The sequence below is a fragment of the Balaenoptera musculus genome, chromosome 14 (assembly GCF_009873245.2).
Source record: "Balaenoptera musculus isolate JJ_BM4_2016_0621 chromosome 14, mBalMus1.pri.v3, whole genome shotgun sequence".
In the NCBI taxonomy this organism is placed as follows: Eukaryota; Metazoa; Chordata; class Mammalia; order Artiodactyla; family Balaenopteridae; genus Balaenoptera; species Balaenoptera musculus.
Genome location: NC_045798.1, coordinates 81,965,285 through 81,992,953, shown reverse-complemented (window position 1 = coordinate 81,992,953; position 27,669 = coordinate 81,965,285). Strand labels below are relative to the sequence as shown.

Below are 27,669 nucleotides of genomic sequence, written 5' to 3'. Positions count from 1 at the left end.
AAGGTATCAGGGTCCAAGTTAGATGGCTATATGAGCATGAAATACATTCCAGTATGTTGAGGCATTATACTTTTTAGGCCCATATGTTATAGCAGTTTAGGCTATCCTAAGTAGGCTAGTACAAGTGTCTTTAAAATGTATTTATATAAAATGCAATAATATTCCTTGCCTGTTTAGCTATACAATCCAACAGTTGGCCAAAAACAACAAACTGTAAAGCCTTTATACACAAAACACAAAATAATTTCTCTAGACAGTAGAGACTTACAGATCATATTTCCATTTAAAAGATAAAGTCTGACCACAGTGTGATCAGGCTACTAGTTTATCCCTTCAAACACAGAACTCCCTTCAAAACAAACATAAGGGGAGGGTGGGTTGGGGTAGAGGGTGGGGCAATGAAGGGCCTAATTACAACCCAGTAACCTTAATCGCACTGCCCTCAGAGCTGTCTCTATAGAAAACTAATCATCATTTCTTAGAATATCCCCAAACCCAATATTTCTCACTTTAAACACATAGTAAACATAGTAGTAAAAATATTCTGCGGTCCAAATAGTTTACTTTTGTGTTTCCACAAAAATATAGAAGCTTATCAAAACGAAATAAACTTAGAATCCTTTAAGTTCACATTTACATTAGTTCTGGAATATAAAATAAATGCAACATTTATGTAGAGTACATAAATGCAAGATAACTTATAATTTTAAAAATTTAAATTAAATTGTATGATATAAGCACAGTGAATGCTTCCTGAATACAAATTGTCCTCTGATATATTTAATTAGGTAATGAAATATTCTAATTCTTATTACTTTTGACAGTTAAATTTCTGTTATCATTTTCCTCCAATCATTTTAATTTTTTAAATATATAGGCAACTGAAGGTTCAGCTGAAATTCTATCAACTAATGATAATTTATGTCATTTTTTTTAATTGGAAGAGAGGGGTGGCAGATTTCCCAATTCATCTATTATGGCTTCATGAGTGTGAAAAAAACATTCAGCTTAATAGCATGTGTCACTTAAGGGACTAAATTTATTGAATAAAAAGTGACCCTTTGATTTCCCAAGTATACAAAAATGGTGTCAGATTAGAATAAGTGTAAGAAAAATCTCTGCCAAGAATTTGCATTATGACTAAGGAAACTGATAATCTCAAAAACAAACTGTAAAACCTACCTTAAATTGTAAGATGTCTGAACTATTGGAATGTAAAAAACTAAAGTGATTGATCATGCTTCTGAGTGAGATATGTGATGTAAAGCAATATCAGAATAATTGGAGGGTTCTCTAGAAGGTGAAATAAAATAGGCTTTTCAAATACATCACATGTTTGAGAAAAAAAGTCTGTGTGTATGCATGCATACAATTGCTATAGTGATTTGTGTTTTCTATAGATTTCTTAACATTGTACCTAATCAATATTCACTTTTAAACTAGGCTTTACTAATACAATATCCCTAAATGTAACCAAAGAGCCATTTTGGGGATATAGAAAAGTAAGTTAACCATCAAAATGCTGATTTCTGACAATTTTCAAAGAAAATCCCTTAGTCACTACTAAAATATTTTGACCCTTATATTTATACAATTTGACAGTTATGGGCGGGTAGCTGACATGCTGCTTTCCAATAGATTAAAAAAGTTATTCCCCAGCAGACACAGAGCAGAAGCCTAGAGCCCATGACTTGAGGAACGTGGCACATCCTTAGTTTCAGCCCCCTTACTCTCTGTTCCAGGTGACCTTCCACAGAATCCAGTCAGCACAGCGACACACAGCAGACCTGACTGCATGTCACTCATCACCACCCTTCTACAACAGTGGCACTAAATGAATTATTTTCCTCGGGATAGTTTAGTATATGATAAATCAGTAACAGTCACTATTAGGGCAGTCAGTCAGTGAGATTTGCCTTTACTAGTGTCCTGAGAACACCTGTAATAAAAATAGCCTGTAAAAATATGAATCTACATCTTGCATACTTAAATGTCATGTAAATATGAATCAAAATATCTGGGTCCTTTATGGCTTGCATTGCCCTATGTTTACTTGTAGATCTTTCCAGCAAGGTCGGTGCGGTTATCACAATTCAGTCCTAGGAAACTTCTGATGTTAGAGAAATTAAAGAGGAGCAAAATGAAAACCATAAACCAAACAAGTAAAAAACTAATGCTGGCATAGCAGGCAACACAATTACTCTTTTGATTTTCAGAATTGTGTGCAACTATAGTAATCAATTTTGTCACAAAATATTAAAGACCGGGTAGATTTGGTGATTCTAGTTATACAATACACACACAAAATTTCTTCACTTTTTGCTCCGTATACTCCATCCCTACTTGGTCTAAGGTAGGACCCAAGAAAATTTTATCGAATTATCAGAAACTCATTCTCTGAAATATTTAGAAGCTATTGAGATGGTTCATGGTTGGAAAATTAAAATCAAATTAAGTCGATGTAATTGACCCATTAACTCCCAGAAATTTTCAAACAAGGCAGAAAGAAGAATTTAAGTCGAAATACCAACTTAAATTTTGCACTGTTTTTAATGCTTAAAATACTCAGGTCTCCTGGTGTTTCTGCCTTGCTGAGGCAGGAACTGAAGCTTCATAGACTCCATCAGCAGGGGCTTCCATAAAAGCCACATTCTTGCCTCAGTGAAGCCAATGCAAAGGCAGTCTGATGGAAAACCAATGCTTTTATAAAGTGGAAAACTTAGCAGAAGGTTAAATGGTTCCATTTCAGGTAGAAAACTCTTTAACAGCCTTTCCATCCATTTGGTCAAAATTGAAGTTTTTAGTCTTATGAGACACTGAAGGGTGAAATCAAGGCTTTACTAGCTTTGACACACCTGCTGTGTGGAATTTCTGAGAGAGAAAAGCCCTCTGGTAGGCCACATTTTCTGCTCAAATTAAGACTTCTGTTCCAATCCAATAAAACTGACATTGAGTTTTCAATGTCTTTTTCAATGTCCTTTTATAGGTTTGAAAAATACATAACTTTATACATACTAATCTTTAGCTGTGATGATTTACAATACATTTGATTAAAATCCTAAACAACTCATTGAGCACCAATTCCTAATCTTCTAGTTGATCTGCTTTATTGCTCTTATCACCACCACCTGAGCACACACCTATTCTGCCATTTCATCATGACCTCCAGCCCATCACCCTGTAATTTCTCCACCACTTACATTATTAAGCTTAGGTACCAAGAGCCATCATTTCAACTACTTTCTTGCCCTACAATAACTGTTGTTCCCCTCTATTCCACCTGCCCCAAAAGGCATCAGTCATACTCTTGACAGAAAAAGGTCCCTGCATCAGCATACATCTGGTCTACCTCCTGATTTACCAAAATAGAAGAGGTGACAGCATCCCATTGCAGCCAATGCATCCATCTATGTTCAGAAAACTTAAATTACTGGTTATCTCCTTTCTGCCTCATAATTTCAAACCCTACCTCTCTACTCACCAGCAATAAAAAGGCTCATGTCTCTAATAAAAGAAAAATTACTCCACTACCCAATATAATTATTATTCTATTTCTCTTTTTCAAAAATTTCACAAACCACTTAAAATAGTGGTCTATAGTAGCTTCTTCCATTTCTTCTCCTTTCACTCCAATCTATTCCTATTCCATTCCAATGGCTTCTGCCCCATTACATCTCTGAAAAGCTCTCACCAAGATCACCATGGACTCCCATCTCCTAAATGCAAAGGATGTCATTTATTCCCCGTGTGCTCTCAGCAGCACTTGACAGAGGTGACCACTTCCTTTTCCTGGAGTCAGTGTTTTTCAAGCAACACCACCTTCAACTTTTCTCTTCCCTCTTCTGATGCTCCTTCGCAGCCTATTTGGCCAACTCCACCTTCTCTAACTACTTATCATATATGATTTCTATGGGATCAATACCAGTGTCTTAGTTTTGCTTCCTCCACTGACAGTTATTAACCTTTTCACCATCCCAACAGAATCAATCATCACCTGTGAGTCCAAAATTCTGAAACTCATACTTATAATCCAAACACCTCTGATGTCTAAGCCTGTATAATACAATCGTAACTTCATAACTGAAATGTTCTGAGCCCTTACTCTGCTCTGACTGTGAGGATAAGTTCTCTGAAGTATCTCATTTAATCCTCATGAATGTTCTTTAAGGTAAATGTTTATTATTATCACCACTTTATAAATGAGAAAACAGTCTCAGATCAAAGAGGTGCTCAGGTCACACAGTTAGCAGGTGGAGAAATCAGAATTCAACAGCGTCCCAAGTTTGAGTTTGTTAACATTGCCTAACTGCCCACTTATTGTCTGCAAATGAGATGTTTGTTGTGCTCCAAACTAAACACACCTGAGAGAGATCTGGTGACTGCCTTGGTTCCCCTCTCCCATTCCCTAAGAAAAATCCATTGCATGTCGTGTTCTTGCTGACATACTTCTAATCCTTAAATTATCTGCAATTATATAAGACCCTGCTTGTCTAGCAGGCTTTACAAACCATTAGGGCATTTTCTGTCTTGGTCACTATTGTATCCCCAGAGGAAGGGGAAATATTTAGAATTATTTGACTTTCAAGAAAAAAAAAAACTCTAACCGATGGACTAACTGTATTTACTATTGATGTTATATCATGTGTAATTATAGAAATTTAGAACTACAAACCTCTTGTCATTTCTGACAGCTATTAGGCCACTTCTCAGGAAAATTTCGATTCAATATATCATGTACTGATAAAATAGACCACTTACATGAGGAGAGGGAATAGGGGAGGTAAAAAACCATTGAGCATTAACATCTAAACGCTATTAGCAGAAACTAAGTTTCTTATTAACCCAGGGCCTTTCATGCCTGCCGGAGTGCTCTTGCATTATAGGTGTTCACGCTATTGAATAAATAAATACATGCTTACATAACTGAATGAAACAACGTTCATGTGTCAAGCATTAACAGGGTGTAACAGACATGATCTTATTTAATGTTCACAATATTTTTATGAGGATTTTTAATCAGGAATCTAAGACTTGATGAGGTTTAAAAATCTATCCAATGATACATTCCGGAACAAATGCATGTCTGATTCTGATGTCCACACTTTCTCGTGCACCACACTGCTTTCCCATTCCATATGCTGACTCCATTTGTTTTAGACTCAAATATTTCCAGGTAGTAGAAACACATGAAATTTCAAACAAACTCTAATCTTTGGCTTGTTTATTGTATGAACTTTGTATAAGCCGTTGACAGGAGAATATTGTTTGACCTGTAAAAATCTTAAAGAATGACTTAAAATTTAGTGTTTTCCTGATTCATTTATTCTTGATCTTCCAAATTTTGCTTCAGGTAATAATTTGAAAGTTTTAATTTAGAAACAAGTATCCATACTGCACTTTAATAATAAATATACTCCATAAAGAATGATGAACATACATCAAACTTGAATAAACCTCAGAAGGAAAAAGCATTTCAAAAGTGAAACGCAGCTTGAAGTAGATATGGAAAGAAGGCAGTGCCACGAAGATATCCATTACATAAGGAGTTTTAATAATAACAGAAGTCACTCATGGAAATGAGGGCAATCATTGTCATTATGGAAATATTTTCACAGTAGCTCAGGTATTTATGACTTTTAATGTGTGTGAAAATAACAGACATTTACTAACTTTAAATCAATTGGACAATTATGTCTATTGTAGTTGTTCTAAAGGAGAATTATATTCTCGTTAGCTCCTGTCTCCTTGAAAATTATACTGTTTTTTAATTTATATTGATAGATACCAAGAGCAAGTCAAAGGTAAAGAGTTTAAAATCTATTTTTCCCTAATGCATGTTTTATAGATAAGTATACGTATTTGATCTCATAATATGATTCATTATTGCTGGTGCAAAGAAATAACAGACATTTTAATAGGCAGAAGCACTGATTAATATAAAGTTGTAAATCTGGGGACCACTGATTAAACAGAAAAAAAAATTTTACATTTTCTCCTAGTTACCTTTCTAGGTTAGAGTTTGAAACTTTTCTAGCCCTTACATATTTAAAAATAATCTGTATTACTACCACTATTGTTATAAATATTTAAGAAAATCTAATAAAATATTCCTGCACTACATTTCTCATGAAATGTTAGCAAAAGCCATAATACGTCCATGTTGGCTTTCTTTCTTTTCATCCTCATTTTTCATCCAATTTTAACAATATTTGGCTAATTCATTATTCCCATCAGAAGAAACTCTTAATTTATAAATGTAATATCAATCAGAATATTTCTGTTTTAAGCAGTTTGTTTATAAAAAGCAAAGTGTTAAGACGTTGGTGTTTTATTAATTCAGTCTTTAAAATATGTCTCATAGCTTTTGTATAGCTGGTGTGCTACCAAAATAACTGAATTATCAGAACACACACGTGTCCACTGTAATGGTGCTCCCCAATTTAACCGTTTGGCAGTGGGCTTTGTGGTAGGGGGATGATTGTCGGTAGGTATATTTATAGACCGGTGTGAGATCTTCCAAATAAACACTGGCTCAGAGTGACATCTTCCTTCCACTTTTTAAAAATCAGTGCTGCTCATCTGAATTAGTGTAACCAAGCAGGACCCTATGAGGCCTTCCCAGAATACACCCCTCACCCTTGTCCTCCACCTTCCTTTTTTTAGAGGAGGAAGTCCTTTTATTCAACAAGCATTTATCAAGTCCGCCTTCCTTTTGTCTGTAGAAAAATTTTAGTCAAAGAATAAACTTAGAGAAGTGAGAAAATGCAGAAAGAAAGGAAAACCATCAAGCAAGACAAAATAATACTTTAGCCATTAAACAAAGTCAAGGACCTTTAGTTCCTCCTCAAGGACTACAGATAATAATCTGAGCCACATCCTTTGAGCTGTTTTGCAGATACTGAAACCCCCGCCAGGTGGGAGAAGTTAACAGTATGCTGCCCACAAGCACATAGACTCCAGACCGGTTGGAACCAGAAGGTCGATGATGCTGATTCCCCATTACCTCACCACCGACCAGTCAGAACCATGTCCACGAGCTGACCGCGCCCCGCTCCTTGAACACAAGACTCCTACACTACCCGCTCCAGGGCAGGACACACAGTCTTGAGGGCAAGAGCCCACTGTGGCCCCCTTTGCCTGGCAAAGCAATAAAGCTCTTTCTTTCTACTTCACCCAAAACTCTGTCGAGATTTAATCCAGCACTGGTGTACAGAGGCCGAATTTTGGTAACATTAGTAACCAAATATAAATATAAATACAAGATGAAATAATTGACGCTACAGCGTGGGAAAGCACTGACCCATTGTAGACACTCATGAAACAAGAATAGAGAGACGTTCCTCACACATACGTAAGGGAGGAGGCTGTGTAGTCAAGAACACCATGAAGAGAAACTGAAATGAGGAAATGGGCTACTTGGAGCTGCATTTCATTGTCTGATTTGATGACACCCCCACCCCCGGTAGAGGATGCGACTAGGAGAGAAAAGTAATCCCGAAGAGAAATAGCGTCTGGAGGAGCTCACCTCAGAGAGGGCTGAAGGGAGGTCGAAAACGCAGACCCGCGTCCTAGATTCTTCTCCACTCCCTCCCTCACCTCCCTTCCAAGATGACTGGAGGGTAGTCCGCTGGGCGCGGTGTGGTGATTGTGAAAACCCAAAACAAATGGAGACCAGCCTCGAAAATTCCCTGAGCAGACAAAACCAATTTAGTCACACAAACAAGTTTAATGCAGCTTATTTTGCCAGATTAGCATGACCTGGGTCTTTCTTGCTTATGTGTCTGGAAACCATAAGCCAAACCTTAAACTGTTTCCCAAAATTGATACGAGGTAACCACTAACCAATCCCTATCATTTAAGAAAACTCTAATATTTTAACCAACTTCTGTGAAGGATAAACAGTCACTGCCCCCTCACTATATAAGCTGCTTTATCTCAATACACCCCTGAGCCTCCTTCCATATTTGGTTTGAGGGCTCCTGGTTCGTGCACTGTCTCTTTGGTGCACGCACAATAAGCTTTTACTAATTACTACCTTGGTGATGCATTGGTTTTCTTCTGCTGTAGCTAAACTTTTGACCTGATATGTGCTTACACCTTCTCAGATGAGCTTTGCACCGAGCAGAGGGGCAGAGTCTCCTTTTGAAGTCATTCATTGTGTCATCCTTTAGGAAAGAAGCATCTCTAGGTAGAGAATAAAGAAATAAGTGAAAAGAACCTCAGCTTGGGGAAACCTTGAATCTTTGGGCCATTGTGATGGGAGGAGACCATGAAAGTGCATCCAGGATAAAGGAATGGGAGGGCTGGTTGCTGGACACCTGCCTGTAAACTCAGGCCTCCCTTTTTGGGTCTACATCCTGGCTGCACATAAAATCACTTGGTGGAGGTGAGGTGCTTTAAAAAAAAAAATGATATCACCTCAACAGGCCGGATTGACTTCATGACTATCTGGGGAGTGGTATCTGAGTACTTCTTAATAACTTGCCCCACGTGAGTTTAATACGAAGCTAGGGCTGAGAACCAATGGGTTGCAAGACTGTTCTCTCGGAGAGGCTGTGGATGCATGGAGGATGGGAGGATTTAACAGAGTGCTTAACCATAGCAGGATCAGAGAACTGGCATTTGGGGGAGGATTTGTTCTTCCTGCTTTTTCCATGCTGCCTCTCTGAGTGCTTCAGCTGTAGCAGTGGTTCCTAATGTGTGGTCTTCAGACCAGCACCATAAGCATCACCTGGGAGCTTGTTAAAAATGCAAATACTCAAGCCCTACCACGGACCTTCCCAATCAGCAAACCTGCGGATGGGGACTAGTAATCTGTGTTTTAACAAGCCGTCTGGGTGTTTCTGGAAACTCGCTAAAACTTGAGAATTACTGGCGGAAAGTAAGAGGTTGATACAACTCAGCTAGGTTAACGGTGGCGTCAAGAGAAGAATTCATTTCTTCAGGGCTTGACCAGAGTTCACAGGTCAATGAAGCCCAGCGTGAGCTAACAGATAATGTCAGTGGGACTCTGTGGTGACCTAAATGGGAAGGAAATCCAAAAAAGAGGGGATGTATGTATACGTGTAGCTGATTCACTTTGCTGTACAGTAGAAACTAACACAACATTGTAAAGCAACAATATTCCCGCCCCCCCCCCCAAAATATCAGAGACCAAAGTGAGGCCCTGGCAGGTAAGAGTCAGTGAATCTACTTGCTTCCCTTCGCATGGAAATATTCTTTCCAATTTGAAATGCTGTGGATCCAGCATGTTTTGATGTTGTACTACTGTTGATATTTCCAACCAAATCTGCTGTATTAAGGAAAAGGTGAGGAATGCGTCAGTAGAAATAGAGAGATCTGCTAAGTGTTGGAGGGAAGGAGGGAGAGAGGGGCAGAGACTGTATTGGAAGTTATAAGACTAATTTTAGTAAACTAGGAAGTTCAATCATTTCACTCGCAGGAGAGTTCCCTGGTTGGTTTTGATGCCACCTACAGCAGTAAACATGGGACAAAACAAGCACTTCATGAAAGTAGCTCTGTACAAACAGCAAGTTTTGCTGATGAGCCCTTGTCATAGTAAATTAAAAGCACTCCCCTGGGATCCATATATTCATTATTATGAATCCACCCACAGCAAATGCAGGCGAGTCATGTCCCAGGATGCCATGTACTCTGTGTTGGTGGCTACTCATGTGTGATATTATTTTCCAGGTGATATAAAGGCAGCAAGCTTAATGCGATTCTGTTACCAAGGTTCCTTCTAGCTCTTTAATTTCTAGTTCACAGGAAGGCAACATGATTCAAATAATTTTTTTTTCATCATTCAGCGGAAACCTGCATTTGAATACAGGTTCCTCTATTTATTGGCTGTGTTACTTAACCTCACAGGATGTCAGGTTTCTCAGTTATAGAAGGGGAATGATAAAAAAAAATACCTATCAGCAAATTTTATACGATGCCATGTTTGCAGCATACCTAGCTCAAGGCATGGTACATACTATGTGCTCAATTCGTGGAAGCTGTTTTCTGTATATTATGTTAGCATCATGTACCCCTTGTATAGTTTGCAGAAGTATTTTATACAGAGATGTAAGTATGTATCCCAGCCCCTGTCAGAACATCAAATCCAAGTGCAGTGTAGTAGCGCGGTGTAGTTCCCTATTGTTGCTGTAACAAATTATAATGCACTTAGAGGTTTAAACAACACAAATATATTACCTTAGAATTCTAGAGGTCAGAAGTCTGGCATGGGTCTTACTTGGCTAAAACTTCCACTTTGAACTTCTAGCTTCCAGAAGTATGAGAGAATAAATTTCTGATGTTTAAGCAACCAGGTTTGTGATGATTTGTTATGACAACCCTAGAAAATGAATACAGTCATCTCCTTTGGAATCCTGTTACTTCTGGCTACCCTTCATGAAGTTGGGGTTCTTCCTCAAAAAGAATATGCACTGAATTATGTATTGTATGCTGTTATCTGTATTACGTGCTATAATGCAGCATTCATGAGGGCAGGGATTTTTATCATTATTATTATTATCTGTTTGCTTCTCTTCCCACAGTACCTACAAGAGGACCTGTTGGCTTTTTTTTATGTTTAATAATATGGTCCCTCAGGATACAGCATCATTCAGATTCTTGCCAAAATTCAACTACATTTTTGAAATAGCATAGCATCTTGGTAATTAAGTCTGTTATAAAACAAGAATGCAAGAATACATGCAAAATTCACCACAAAAAACACTGAAGTTATTTTCTTACAAATCTTGGAACCACACATCTGAATAAACTCTAATACCTCAACACAATTTTGACTGGAGAAACTATATAACTACCTCACCCTCACATCTACAAATACTAAGAGGATTTTCATAATGAATTCAGGACTTAAATAGGAAGAGAAAATTTTTTTTTGGCACTAAATTTGCAGCAGAGTTCAACTTCGTATTGTGTACCTCTAGAAGAATAAAAAGACTTTCAGGGAAACACAGTTCTGTACGTTAAATCTCCTCATATTCCAGTATGATCACTACCTTAACAAGATGAATAGTTTTTCCAGACACTGAAATGCTGCTTCTGAATGTCCAAATTTAAAAAATTTAATTGCTGAAATATGCCTGGTAGAGTTTATGAGGAAGCCCATGTTTTTCAGCTCAGCATAGGTAAGAAATTTATACTTATCTCTCTCAGGTTTTGCCATAGAGAAGCCTAGATTTCTGCTAATAAGAATGTGGTCAATATAAGTTTTTCGATCCCTCTACTACTGTCCAGATATTTACATAGATACTGAATAACCTAGTTTCATTGTCACTTTAAATATATTGTGTTGGTAACTAGTAGTTGGGGAAATTATTTAATGTTATGCCATTTATAAGTAATAAAAATATAATCTATATCATGGAATACACCTCTCCAAATAGATATAAAAATATAAAATACATTAGGGAGTACTTTTCTCCAACACAGATATGAAAAGAAATCTACCCATATTTCACATGTATTATTAAGCACGCCTGTGTATGTGATTGTGATCATGCCTTTCCCTTTTCTTTTTATATATAACACATACTTGATAGCTAGAAGCCAAACACCACTTGCATATCCTAATTCCCTGTTTTCTCTTGAAATAGAAGAGTTTTTTTAACCTACTTAAACTCTATTTTCCTTTAAAAACTGCTTATTATAAAGAATATATTTGCAGTATTATTTGCTATTAATACTGCAATGAATTTAATACTGCAATGAATTTGCTATTAATACTGCAATGAATTTTTAATTTATTAGAAAATAAATTTTGATTTATTGGAATTTATTGGGAACTCATTTCAAATTTTCTTAAATGAAGAAGAAAATTCCTTGACACAAACAACTGATAATCCCAGGGGCATCTTAATCCAGGCCATGTTGAAGGCAGAGGCTCAGTGTGTCTCCTGGTCAGGTCCCTCTCCAGGTTTCTGCTCTCGCTTTTCCAGGTGGCTCCATGTGATGGGAAGATGGCTTTTACAGCTCTAAAGCTATATTTTCTCAGGTTTAATTTTAACAGCCAAGAAAATGTGTCTCTGAAAAGTCTAAGCATCATTACACTAAATTGTCTCTGATATGGTTACTTGCCCATACTAGTGTGTGTGCCCAGAAAACTTAAACATTTTAATTAGCTAAAGATGACTCACTTACCCAACCTAGAGGTAGAGGGGGTGTCAGCCCTAACCACAAGATGGGCCTGAAATTTGGGGATGGAGTTGAACCTAGAGGAAAACCAATGCATGCTAAGTAGAAGCCAGGTGAACAGAGGTTAGGGGCCCCTAAACAACGACCATCCACAAGGATTTAGAAGGCAAAATGAGTGTTGAATCTCCAAAAGTATTTAATTTTCTAAGTTTTGCTTTGATAAAATAGAGATTTATGTGTAGATTTTATATCTTCTGATCTCAGGTGACCATGTCATTATTCTAAAAAAAAAAAAAAAATTAGGAACTTCTTACCTGTCTTTATCATCTTGGATTTATCACTATTTGGCCTACCACATTGTCATATGTATATGTGACAATGTCTTGTGTATATGTAGCTCTGCATGTCTGTGTGTATAAAGAGGGGAAAATGTAATATGTGTTTCTATAGTATGCATATGGCAAACGAAAGGAGTGGGCATATGCTTATGTCAGGAGTGACATAGTATCACCCTGTCCATTTTCTACTTGAGATTTATTTTCAGGTTGTATACCAATAAAAATAACTCTGTATTTCTAAGGTGAGGCAAACACTGATTGTACTTTAGGCTTTTGGGATAAAAAGAGATAAAGATTCAGAGCAAAACATTGCCATTCTTAGGTAAATAAGTAATCAACAAGTATTTTGCAGAGGATGGTAACAGAAAACTTCCAAAATAACCATTTGACACAGGCTTGATAATTAAAGAAACTAAACTATGTCATTAGCATACACCAAGAATAATCTGAATTCATGGAGGAAGTCCCTAAAATATACAAAGGTACTTTAATTTCAGTGCTGATACATTTGGACAGAGAACAACAGGATCTAAGGATAAAGCAACTTGAAAAGATCATAACGTAACAATTCCTTTAGCTGTACCAACTAAGTAAGTATAACCGCCAGATCCTTCCAGGGGGGTAGTTAGGAGGTTAATTTACGAGATCCCATGACCCTTTCTTTGTGCTTGCCCTACCACTTCCACAGCACGAACTCTGGCTGAGCAAGTCTCCTCCCTAGACTCACCAGCATTCCTTGAAATTCTATCACCAGCCCAGGGACTTGGGAGACAGTAGACACAGACTGCAGAGTCTCAGAACCTCAACTTTCTTCCAAGTATCTCTCCCCAAAGCCATGAGACACTTAAAATGATCTCAGAAAAGAAAAGAAAAAAAAAAGAAAAGAAAAGAAAAGAAAAGAAAAGAAAATTAGTGGTTTTCAAGAAACTTGATTTCCCCCGAAAGATAGTAGCAAATGAGTAGCAAATTTGCTTCACCAGTAGCAAGTGAGCTCTTGCCCTTCTTCACTTGGTGTGCAATGCTCTTATATCACTCTTCCAGGTAACTATTTCCTTCCATTTTTCTGATCTCTATCTGAATCATCACTTCCCAGGAAGAAGCAGTGACATGAATCTATTAATTTGCAGCATTTAACAGAGTCACCATTGTAGATCTCTATGCTGATGATTTGATTGGACTGTAGTTTTCAGGAGCACAGCCATAATAGTGTGTGTCTTGCCACCCTTATATCCCCTATCTACACTGTGTCTGTCTGAAACATACAATAGATTGACTATATCAACATTTTTCCAGACTCCTTCTAGTTCTCCCTTCTGTAATGCTAAACATTTGTGTTTTCCTGAGTCTCTTGTAGCTAGAGTTTCAGATTAAGATTTAGATGCTGGAAAAGAGATACTCTCAAGCGAGGCTTGGATTTGGAGCTGATTTTAGTGAGAAGAGAGGCAACAAGAAGTTACAGAGCTAGCAGGCCTAATGCTATGGGGGAGTTCCTTACCCCCAGCTTGTAGCTAAGGTGGAGTGATCATGGAGGTATGGATGAAACAGGGACATCTGAGCCCCGTATCCTCCTGATACCTTCCCGGGGGAACCCATTCTCTAGTGAGGCTCATTCCATGGTGGCCTACCAGGAGTCTTTCCTGTACATCCAAAGCAGAGTCTGCTCCCCCAATCCTTTGAAATCATCTGATTCCTTGCATTGTATACTTTTGTTATTTATCTATTTTCTGATCCCTACAACCGAACTCTGAGTGATACAGAATTCAGTAAATGTTTGTTGATTAAATCAATAGACTAATGAAAGTAGGTGCTACTTGGCTTTAAATGAAATTTCTTATACCTACACTAGATAAGATAAGATAATTTGAACCTTTTATAAAATCATGTCTTAACGTTATTTTTTTATTCTTTGTAAATTATATGTTACAAACACATGAAATAAGTAGTGAGATGGATTACAACATTTGAAAGCTCGTGCTCCCTACATCACAGGAAAAAAACTGAAAATCCTTTTAACTCATTTTGAAAAGAAATTCTTCATTTATACTTCTTATACAGCTATTAAAACTAAAAGCAGACTGAAATTGATTTTTTTTTTCTTAAAATGGATAACCTGCTAATAAGCAAAAAGTAGATAAGACAAATCTAACAAGAAGAAAGAATAAAAGGGACATTTCTCATATGGCACAGGTTAGGCTAATAAGCAGTGACTCATTCAAATATAGACTAGAAAACATTAAAACTCAGATAATTATCTGGAGAGAAGGACACATTTGGGTTTTAAAAATGTGTAGATCTGAATTTTTTTTTCTTTTGCCTGTATTGTACATAGAGCCAAAGGACATAGTAGTAATTATAAGATGCTTGTTAATATGGGTAAAAAACACTCCAGCTACACCCCCCCCCACCCCGTCATGCCAAATACACAGTTTCTTTGGGAGAAACTGAATTAATTCTATCTGGCTTAAGGTAGGATAATTAAGTTCAAATGGCTAAAGGTAAAATTATTCTTGTAATACAGACTCAGCCAGCTAATTATTTCTCCATACGTTACTGCTCCCCTAAACCTGCCTCACCCTGGCATGGCAGACCTCTCACATTTCACTGCTTGTTCTCCACACTGTCAAGGACATGCCACTAAAACAGCCACCAACATGCCTCCAGTGCAATGGGAACCAGATTTTCAAGCACTGGTGTAGCAGACTGGAAAATAAATTTCATTGTGATATTTATTTAAATTAACTCTAAGTGTATAAAACATCCTTGAAAATAAATAATTAAAAAATAACATTAACAGAAGATATTTACTCCAATCATCATCCTCCCTAAAGTTACACACACACACATGCGCACACACACAGACTTCAGTAATGCCAAATCAGAACGAACCTGAAGCCATTTACAGTTATCACAAAGGGTATTATAAAATATTTTGAGAACATTGATGTTAACTGGTGGTTTTCCAAATCTTAGAGCACAAAGAAGTCACCTAGCTATTTGTTTTAAAATATATACATTTCTAGTTCCCAAGTCACATGCCTACTAATTCAGAATTTCTATTTTCAGACAGCACCCTATCTGGGACAGATAGGATCGGGATCTGATGTTAAGAAACACTACTCCAGGAGATCAGAACATCTAATCTCTTTTTAAATTCCTTCTCTTCACCATGTAAATTCTACCAAATGTACATGAAGTAACATGCTTTCAGAGCAATAGAAAATAGAATGTGAAATATGAATGTTATATGTAATAATTATTTTTGATTGATTTCCTATTCATTTTGCACTAAAACAGAACCACACTCACAAAAGAAAAAAAAAGAAACTATGTAACAGAAAATTAAATAGAAATTGGTTAAAAAGCAAAGAGATGATTCTTGTTAGTTACTGATGTATTGATGCTTCCTCTCCTCGATTTTCCTAGAATTTAGAGAGAATTAGAAAGGCTGCCAAATGCTGTGGAGATTTAAATACTATTAAATTGAGCATAATAAAATGATAGGGAAACAGAAAGTGATGGCCAGTAGCAGAGAAATATGAAGTGAAAAATCTCTCAATTATGTCAACAACCATATTAAATTTAACTGTGTGAATTAAAAAGAAATAGATCCAGCAAGTGGAAAGAGTACACTAAGCTGTACCAGGAGCCAACAGCTATTTTAATGAAAATAAACTGAACTTCCAAAGAAATATTACATTGTCCTCATGAACCTGAATGAGTGTCTTTATTTAAACCAGTAGCTAAATTTTGGAAAACATAATAGGATCATGAATTTGGGAGATGGAAGAATCTCAGGTATTTATTCCAAACTCTTCTTTTAAAAATTAAAAAACTAAAGCACAAAGAGTATTACTTCACCAAAATTACTCAAATATTGAGCATGGACCCAGGATAAGAGTTTTTTCTTTCATTCTTTAACCTCTGATCCTATTTTCCTGTTATATATGAGGTGAATCACACATTTAGCGGTTACCACTTTCATTGAATAATAATGTGGCATGCTCTCTGGAGCCTCTTTTATAAAGGCACTAATTCCATTCATGAGGGCTCTGCCCTCAGACCTAATCACTTCCAAGGGCCCCACCTCCAAATACCATCACATTAGAGATTAGGTTTTAACCTCTGAATTTTGGAGAAACACAAATATTCAGCAGATCTCAATATTCCCAGAAGTCATCTACAGATTCAAAGGAGTCCATATCAAAATCCTTATGGCATTTTTTGCAGAAATGGAAAAGCTCATCCTCATATTGATAAGGAATTTCAATTGGCCCTGAATATCCAAAATGATATTGAAAAAGAAGAACAAAGTTGGAGGACTCCCATTTTCTGATTTTGAAACTTACTACAAAGGTAGGTGAATTCTCTGGCATAATAGTATACATGTGGACCAATGGAATAGAACTGAGAATCCAGAAAATAAACCCATACATCTATTAACAACTGATTTTCAACAAAGGTGCCAAGACCATTCAATAGGGAAAAAAGTAGTCTCTTCAACAAGTGGTGCTGGGGCAACTGGAAATCCGTATGTAAAGTAATGAAGTTGGACCCCTATCTTACAACCATATACAAAATTTAACTCAAATTGGATCAATGATCTAAACGTAACAGGTAAAATTATAAAAGTCTTAGGAGAAAACATACTAGTAAATCATCATAACCTTGGATTTAGCAATGGATTCTTAGAAATGACACCTTAAAAGCATGAACAACAAGAGAAAAAAACATAAATTGGAATTCATTAAAATTAAAAGCTGCATGCAAAAAAAAAAAACAACTGCATGCATCAGAAGACATTATCAAGCAAGTGAAAAGATAACCTAAAGAGTGGTAGAAAATGTTTGCAAATCATATATCTGAGAAGGGTTTAGTATTCAGAATATACAAAGAACTCTCACAACTCAACAAAAAGGCAAACAACCCTATTTAAAAATGGGCTAAGGGCTTGAATAGACATTTCTCTGAAGAAGATACACAAGTAGCCAAGAAGCACATAGAAAGATTTTCAACACTGTTAGTCACAAGGGAAATGCAAATCAAAACCACGACATGATATACCACTTCACACCCACTAGGGTGGGTAAAATTTTAAAAAGACAAAAACAAACCCAAAAAAGAACAAGTGTTGCTGAGGATAGGAATTCTCATACATTGTGTCATTAAAAAAAAAAAATATTTTTGTTGGTCTTTCCAAAAGTTGTATATAGAATTACCATATGATCCAGAAATTCTACTCCTAGATATATACTGAAAAGAATTGAAAACTGGTATCCAAATAAATACATGTACATGCATGTTCATAATAGCTCTGTTCAAAAGAACCAAAAGATGGAAACAACCCAAGTGTCCATTAGCCCATGAATGGATGAACAAATTGTGGTATATCCATACAATCAAATACTATACAGCCAAAAAAGGAATAAAGTACAGATGCTTGCTGCAAAGGGCATGAACCTCGAAAACCTTGTGTTATGTTAAAGAAGCCAGACACAAAAGGTTACATGTATGAGTCCATTCATATGAAATAGCCAGAATAGGTAAATCCATGGAGATGGAAAGCAGATTTGTGGTTGCTGGGGACTTGCAAGAGTTACTGTATAATGCTTAGAGGATTTCCTCTGGGGATAATGAAAATGTTTTGGAATCAGTTAGAGGTGATTGTACACTGTCAATATATTAAATGCCACTAAGTTATTCACTTTAAAGTGGTTAATTTCATGTAATGTGATTTCACTTTAGGATAAAGAAAAATAAAGAAAAAAAAATAGTGAATGTTTCAGACCTATTAAAGTTATCTGAGTTTCCATTAATCTTATAGTTTTATTTTTAATTCGAATTTTAGCTTTAATTTTAAAGAAATATTATAACCATAGTGTTTTGTCATTTTAAATAAGAAGCTAAATATTATTTTTTTATCACTGCTTTAAATCAAGCTAATATAAATCAACTGATAGCAGCTATGGGAACTGCCAGTCATTTTGTAATAAAATAGTGGATTATTAGTAGTATGCTAGTCATATCAAATACAAAATGAGATATAATTTCATACCTGAATATCACAATTTATAAAATTTCATGAAGTTCTAATTCTGTAAAATATAAGTGACCTAAAGTATCAAAATTTGCATCTTCATTTTAACTGGTTATGGGACAAAATGTAATTTATCTGATACACAAGAAGGTTTTAAAAGATGATAAAAGCTTCCATTAACCCTACAGACTTTGTTGTCCTCTAACATTTGCCCTGTAATAGAATAAAAGGGAGACTACAAGAATTAAAGATAAATCAAAATACACAATAAAATTTAAATAATGAAAATCACAGTATAAACACATACATTTATTTATTAATCTGCCACACATTTATGAGAATGTGCCAACCTCTGTGGACTGAGATTTAATATTCATAATTTTAATTTAAGGAGACATGACAACATTTGGTGTTTTAGTAAGAGAAAGTGAAACTCCACCCAGCAATAATTTATTCCTAGAAATAATGCTTCATACATACAAAATCTTATGTGTGTACCTTTGCTCCAGTAGGGAATCACAAAACAGGAAGAAAACTAATACTCCTATTTTAGAATTAATCTTGTAGAAATCAATTCATCGCGTGTGTGTATGCACATATGTGTATGTGCCTGCACGTGCGTGTGTATTTGAGAAGGGTTGAAAGCAATCATATTATATTAAAGTAAATGCCACCCTATTTTGCAGTATGTTGATTTATTTCAGTTCAGTGGGGCACTTTCAGTAGATACCTTCCTTATGACATTAGTAAATGGTACTTAAGCATTTTTCTCTCTGCTAACTTCAGAAATTCTTGGGCAAAAGGACATTGTTCTGCCCAATCCACACAATCCCATTCACCTTTGTTAAAATGTATACGAAATCATGGGTGTGTTTCTAAGTTTCATGAAATAATTTATTTTGAAGAATGTCTTGTGTGTAGCCTAGTGTTTTGATATACACGCCATTCCTCAAAATAAATTATTTTCATTTTTTATAAACAAAATATAACATACTTCACATACAAAAGGGTTAAAATTTTCCATATATCTAAAAGTCTCTACAGTAATAAAAGTTTATACTAAAAACTATATTAAAAGTTGAAATTTCTAATGTATCTCAGAGAGAAAAGCTGGCTAAGAACAGCTAAAGGAAGACATAAAATGATAATATCTAATAACATCAAATTATAATGTTCTGTATTTAAATTATTACTATTTCACAACAGTAAAAGAATAGATAAAATTATTGTCTATTCTTAAATTGTTCAATAATTCTATGAGTAGATGCAGGCTTTGGAAGAACAATAATGAATGGGGAAAAATTAACAGATCCATAGGTTTGACTGCTACACCACTGAATGGAAATAAAATATTTCTGAAGACAAAGTTGCCAAGCAAAATAAATACAATGCCATTCCTGTTGAAGGAATGGACACTGTCAGTAAATTCATTAGGAATTGACTTTGATGGCCTTTCCACTTTCAGATTAATTCATCATTTTCGTGAGACACATCAATTACCACTCTGTCACATTAACTTTCTGAGAATGACCCATTATGTCACCTGAATGAAGGGAATCAGTTGCCAGAATGATTTAAGAAAACAAGTTTCCAAAGTGCTTCATGAGACCATGTCGACTAGTCCGTGGGACTTTGCTCAGTCGAATACTGACCACTTTTTCCAATAACATTTCACTCGAAAAAGTATTGTTTGCAATGGGAAATACATATACCGCACATCAACAGAATTAAGGCTTCACAAGCACAAGAATCTGTGCCATACATTGTAGAAAGCAAATCAGCCTTTACAGGATAGGTATCATAATTTTTTTAAAAATCATTGGGAATTGCAGTTCTACTTTTCTCCATTACAGCAAAATGATGACATATTTTGATAAATATTAGGTTATATGTGTCTGTTTCCTCTTTGGTTGTTTTGTTATGTTTTATCACTTTATGGTGGTCACAAACCCCACTTTTCATTTCCTTTCCTCTCATTCATCTTTTCTTATCTTATTCTCTGTCCTGAAGTTCAAAGAAGTGAACAAAGGGAGAAACGGGACAAGTAAGAGCTCAGAAAGGGATTAGAATTAGTAAAGTACTTACAGCTGTTTATTTTTATTTTTTTCTTTTCACCAAGCCCTGGAGAAGATGGTCCTTTCTAACACAGTCCTCCAGGTAGGGTTTTCTCACTCTAAAGGGACCAGCAACTTTCAGTGTCTTTAAGGTATTTTACACACAACTCTGTAATTTCTAGATAACCCACAGCAATGCGTATTATTCTCATCCATAGAGCTGCAGATGAATTTTGCCTGGTGGCAGCGCAATTTATGTCCTTACCCCTCGCAGAAAAAATCAGTTTTGCATTAACCAAATTCATTTCAGCATTCCTGGTTGTTCCTTGTCTGATACTTAGATACTTCTCTCAACTGGCTATAACATCTTACTGGTTTCTTCAGGAATGAATGGATTAAATAAAACCTTTCATGTGTGTTCATTTTATGCCTGTATGAGATTTATGAGTTTAGCATTTTTAAAATGATTATATTTAATGATTATTAATTGAATAATATGTTAATCTGATTATGTTCTATGGAGTGCTATTTTACTAATTTAAAATATTTTATTTTATTATCCTTCATAACATGGAAACTCAAAAAGTAGGAGCTAAAAAAAGTATTAGTAATTTCTTTCCACATTACAGTGTGACATGAACACCCTACTTTAGATATTACCATAATTTTTAATACACTTCAAATTTTTAGTGACATTGATCTTGTGAAAGAAAATGAAGAACATTTTTAAACAAATATTTCGGGTAACTGAATTCAAATTTGCTGACTGCCTGGAATATGTTTTTAAAAATATGAAATATTAATGATCCCAACATATGTGTTTCTGCATATTCATAAGTATAAGTGGATTTTTTTTTAATGTTGTATGGAGATACATAGACTAATATCAGGCATCCCAGTACACTTACCTATTGGCCGTGGAGTCAGAGTTTCAAATGTAGCTCCATTGTTCTCCTTTTAAACCACACACTTTGATTCCTTTATGTTTTCCAAAGCTATTCTCAAGCATCTTTGCCATCATTTAAAATGCAGCTTCATTCTGATAAGAGTATACTCAATACTGCTGCCGAAGGTCCATTATCAGATATCAGTTGTTCTGCCGATTATACTAAAGCCATGGAACAGTGCAACTATTACCCAAAGCAATGACAAACCAAAAGATCCACATGCTGAAGTTGTTCTAGAAAAGTCTGTGGCAGTGGTTTATGCTTTAAAAATAATTTGCTACTACTAGAGTAATAATTTGCCAATCTAGCCATTAAAAATTCAGGTATAGTGCTTTTTATTAATTGTAAAAAATTGATGCACACATAGCCTTAAACATAAGCTATAAAAGCAACTACCAGATGGAGATTTATGTGATGAAATCACTCGTGTGAGAATCTTTGTCTTTAAATTAATAGTACAATTTAAAATTGAAAGCCATTTTCTTTAAAAATGCATTCCCTATAATACTAAAGCTAAAAACACTATGTAAAAGTCCTCCCCTCCCAAATAAGTAGGATTTATAAAAATTTCATTGAATAATGAGATTGTTAAAACTCAAGAAACTAACAAAATTTATTGATATGGAGATATCTATGAGCAGCAAGTAGACTTGTATCTGCCACAAATATTTGTTAAATGTGATTAGATGTAAATATAATGTGGTAAGATATCTTACATCTCTTTTAGAGGCCGATGATGAGTGATGTTTACAGTTGTGTCTCTTATATGCCAGCACCTACTTGCCCATCTCACTCATATATAGTACTTTTATGCATTTAGATATCTGGTAATTCTATAGAGTACTTATATGCATACATATACATGTTGCTCCTTTATGGTACTTATGCACATAATTTTATACATATAGATTAGTTTTTATTGAAATGTTAAAACCACAATTTAACTTTGTGTTATAATGACATCTATACTATTCCCTGGCCTTTGGCATGTTCCACATGCAGCTTTGATTCATTTGACATTTGAGGACATATGAATCTTGATATTTTGACCTATGGGGATCTCTGTGGCACCAAGGATTTTGACCCGCAGCTGCTCCATGACAAGTAATTATTTTGGTTTAAGTGGTGAGTCTGAATTCTTAATGAAGATTGTAAAAAATTGCTAACACCTCTTCCCAGCCATCAAAATGATATACGCTCAGGGAATAGTCTTCTGATTGATGAGCACTTCCACTGAGTTGTTCAGACCTTCCAGAATCTTCCCAGTTTCCAAGGTCTGTTCAGTTCTAGGCCAAAGAACTACATTGGTCCCAAAGAGCCCAGGTCTAAACTTAGGGTGGCCTGTTAACAGGACAAGCAACTGGCATACATACTAGCTCCAAACAGACCCCAATCAGCCCTCATATTTCCTAAATGACACACTTTATGCTACAATGGTTTGATATAACTAGAAAGGCATCAAAGTGGAATAGAGTGAATTACTTCTTCATCTGAGTTCCCATTCCACTTTACTCTTAGCAATCATCACAATGTAATATTGATAACAATTTATGTGTATATTGTTACACATAGATATATTGTGTATATCTCCCCAGACAGACTGTAAGCCCATGCTAGGCAGGGATAAAGATTCATTCATCTTGGGACTTCCCAGGTGGTGTAGTGGTTAAGAATCTGCCTGCCAATGCAGGGGACACGGGTTCGAACCCTAGTCCGGGAAGATCCCACATGCTGTGGAGCAACTAAGCCTGTGCACGACAACTACTGAGCCTGCACTCTAGAGCCCATGAGCCACAACTACTGAGGCTGCATGCCACAACTACTGAAGCCCACGCGCCTAGCGCCCATGCTCTGCAACAAGAGAAGCCACCGCAGCGCACCGCAACGAAGAGTAGCCCCCGCTCACCACAACTAGAGTAAGCCTGCACACAGCAAAGAAGACCCAACGCAGCCAAAAATAAATGAAAAATAAAAAAAGATTCATTCGTCTTTACATCACCAGCATCTAGAGCAGTGACTGACACAGAGTATAATATAAATGCTTGTTCTGTTCAAGTGAACCAAAGGGAAACAGATATTTTGATGACCAAAACTTGTTCCGTAATTGAAACAATTGTGCTTTCACAATTGGCAATCTGCAGAAATTTCTCTACAGATTTATCAGTTGTGTACATGTCAGAACCATACACCATTATGGATGGTTTATGAATCCGTATAATAGAAAATTATGATCACTGACTATAACAGTTAACTTTAGATATTTGCATTGCCAAGTCATGAAACACTAATCCAATTTAATCTTGCATTTGCAATAAATCCCTAAAATCACAAAGAATAAGGAAAAGTAATATAGAATTCAATTTTTCTGCCCATTTAGCTATTAGAGCTCATATGAGTATGAACTACTTACATAACTCAAAAATATGAACTTTTGAAACTCACTTTTAACTCACTGTTAAAGGAATTGAGTGAAAAAAATAGAATTGTGCATTAAGGTACTATAGATACTTTCATGGAAGAAATAGAAACAAGCTGTATATGTTTTGTAGCATATTGACACTAAAACACATAAATTACACCTGCCACTAAGAGAATATTTTAAAAATCTCAAAACCACTTATCAAACAAATCCCATCCATAGCAGTAAATATGTCTGTTGGCTTTAGGACAAAACAATTCCAAAACAACCTAAATTTCCCAAAGTCAAAATTTGAATTTAATTCTGGTTTTAACATTTATGTCATAGCCTATAAAGGCTATTTGTAACACGATGTGTTTAATTGACTCAAAAATACTTTTTCTGAGACTAACTAAAAAGAAACCAAATAGGAGTGAACCAGCTACATTTAAATCTTTACGCAGATACTTACCATAGCTACTGACAAATGCTTATTACATAGTTGCCCAGACTAATGGAGAAATATACTCATTGAAAATAAGATCAGTTGCGTGGAAAACTGAGACAAAGCTATAACAGGAAACCAAACACACAAAGGTTCATCCTTTACTTCATGTTTTTCTTCCTTTTGGAAAAGCTTGAATCTCTCAGATTTGTCATATTCTAACATCTTCATACAAAATTTGTCACACTCGCTTTTCCTATCATGAACAACATTTTATATATATTTTATATTACAATGGGAAAAGATTAAACTATCAGATATGAGATAGTACAAAAGAAAATATTCAGATTTGAGGTATGTGAAAGTTAAAGCAGCATCCACTAGACACCAGGGCAGGAATATACAGAAAGTGAGAATATTTGCTTCCAAAGAGTACCCATACCTTGTTTTTTTCCTGTAGTTCAATTTGTGATTTCTTGAAATCAGTACCTTGAGAGTTTGCAATTAATCTATTTTTCCTATCCAGGAGCTCTTCCATGTCTTTCACCTGGAACTTTAGCCTTCTATTTTCTCTCTCCAGTCCTAGTTTTTCTGTTTCAAGTATCTCCCTCTTGTCCCACTCGGATGTATTTTCAGCCTGCAATCTCTCTAGCTAAATACAGAAAACACAGAAAAGCAACATGTAGCATTTGTAATTGCCAAAAGGCCAGGCACCCAGCAAACAGGCCTCCACTAAGAAAGGTTCGTGGATATGTCCATTTACACAATTTTTAAAAAGAAAACTCTATTTGTCTGAAAAGTTGAGGACAACACAAAAATCCTAAGACCAGATCATGCCCTAGATAAATACACCTGCCTTCTTGGTTATGGCACTATTTCTATAACCAAACAGACCATATTGTCAAATAAACACATTAAGTGAAAAACTGATAATATTTTGTCAATAATCTCCACTCAGTTGATGAACATTTATCAGTTTAGAAGGCATAAAATCATTTCTTGGGCAATTCTGGTTGGATGGATATAGTTCATGTATTCATTTACTCATTCATTCAGTTATTTACTATAGCTTTCAACTTGTAGGCACTGCAAAGAAAGACAAGTGAATGCAATAAAATATCATAAATGCCATGATTAAAGTACTATACAATATAGTCAAACTCACCTGAGTGAATGGCCAATTTGATTTTCAGGGAATAGAGGTTGGCAACATGATTAAAATATGAGGTAATTTAAAACTATTTGTTATGGATAAAGATTGAAAATTACTTATTTTTACACTTAGTTTTAAATGGCTTGATGGCAAAGTATTGAATAGTATTATACTATTTTAAAGTAGTTCTCATGACATTTTAAATTCTAAAAGAGAAGTCAACATTAAGAAACTGTTAGACTTCAATAATATCTTTGGAAATTAATTCTGATTAAAAAAGTCTAAAAACTGCTTTTTCATACACATATAATTGTGCCATTATTGTCAAAAATGTTCTGTTCCCAAATCTAAGTGAGGCTCTAGCTTCTAAAAAACAAGAAATTAAAATTACATTCTTGGCACTAGACCTTGTTTATCAATTAAATATAATAAACTAAGGGATCAAATTTTAGATGACGTGATTTGACATTTGGGATGCCTGTTTGGGATATGAGGTGAAAACAGTATTTCAAAATGCAATTTAGAACATGACATGTCTTTAATTATTAAGATTAATGCTTAAACTTTTTGACTAACATCACATCACTTATCAGAATGAAAATAATAAAGTTGTAATAAAAGTCACCAACTTAGTGATGAAATATTAATTTTAGGAGAATAAATGTACTCTTGGTCAAGGACAAATATGATGCTATGTCAAGTCTTTTTAAAATTGTAGGCATTTAAAAGAAATTGCTGAAGTCAGTTTTATACCTAATAACAGATAAGAGGTACAAATAGGATTTTAAATAATTAATAGATGGTTTGAATGAGTAAACTCTAAATTAAAAAAAAAATAATTGAAGAAAGGAATTATATTAACAGTAATTACAACAAAGCTTACATAATGATGTGTGATTATTTACTATTTGAAGATTTTTAGTGACATACCAATTATCTGATAAATTTAGGTATATAACACATATCAAAAAAAGTAAAGGTTTTGTGAAAATTGGATCATAAATATTATTAGCAGTTTTATCTTTGATTTCATTTTTCAAAATTCTTTCTTGTAAGATTATTCTTTTCTAAGAATCATACGAAAATCTACCACCTTAAAAGCCATTCAATTAAATGCAAGTTAAAATGATGAAAGAAAGATCAGGTACTATTTTAAACTTTCAGGGTTTTTTGTAAGAAATTCTAATAACTGATCAAACTGAAATGGAATTCCATTGAATTGCTTCCAATGATCAAGAGAAACATTCTAGAACATTTTAATTCTAACTCTAATATGCTATGAATTTTAACTAATAGTGGGTACTACTCTTAAATGAATTTCAGGTAATACAGTACTTATTGAAAAATATTTTCTAAAAACTTTTAATGTAGAAGTATATTCTAACCAGAGTAAACACTAAAATATTTGTTGATTTAATGACCTCCAATTTTATGAATATTAAACATTGAGAAAAATATATAAATATCCAACTATTCAGCTGTTTAACAAATATTTATCGAGTATCTTTCAGGCACTGGATATACTATTGTCAAAATACAAGTATCTTTCAGGCACTGGATATACTATTGTCAAAATACAAGTATATATATAAGTATAAATTGGGCAGCATCTTGTAAAGGAGAAAAACCCCTGGATGTTATGGGAAAGACCTGCAGTAAATTAGGTAATCAGAGGAGGTTATTTGAAGAAACAATATTTAAGCTGAAACCTGAAGTTTAAGAAGGCAGAGAGGCAGAATCAAGCTAAGAGTATCTCAATAAAGGGAAGTAGGAAATAGGTTTGAACATTATAAGATCCAAGAGTCCAATCATGAAGTATTAGGAGTTCAGGAGAATAAGTATGAAAACAAGTAGTCACTGATGCTTAAAAGCAAGGGTGAATTTAAGAATCGTTTGAGTTTCTTGTGAAAAAATGTAATATTGTCATTATTCCCAAGGATGAAATATTGGGTCATTTATTTTATTTATATAGGTATATATGTATATATGTATGTGTTTATGTATTTGCTTCCTTCCTTCCTTCCAGTTTTACTGAGATATGATTGACATACAGCACTGTACACATTTAAGGTGTGCAGTATAACGATTCAGTCATTTCTAAACATATTCATGTATAAGCTCGATCTTCAGGAATTGTCATTGCTTGATAC

The 27,669-nt window shown here is 35.1% G+C and overlaps 1 protein-coding gene across 1 annotated transcript in view; it reads right to left on the bottom strand.

Annotated features, from left to right (window-relative positions):
* The window catches only part of CCDC102B (coiled-coil domain containing 102B), a 222,068-nt gene that overhangs the window by 95,558 nt on the left and 98,841 nt on the right, over positions 1-27,669 (bottom strand). Inside the window, exon 6 of the mRNA XM_036823290.1 lies at positions 24,809-25,018. Within this exon, the coding sequence (XP_036679185.1) occupies positions 24,809-25,018 (210 nt within the window). The remainder of the gene's footprint in view (positions 1-24,808; positions 25,019-27,669) is intronic.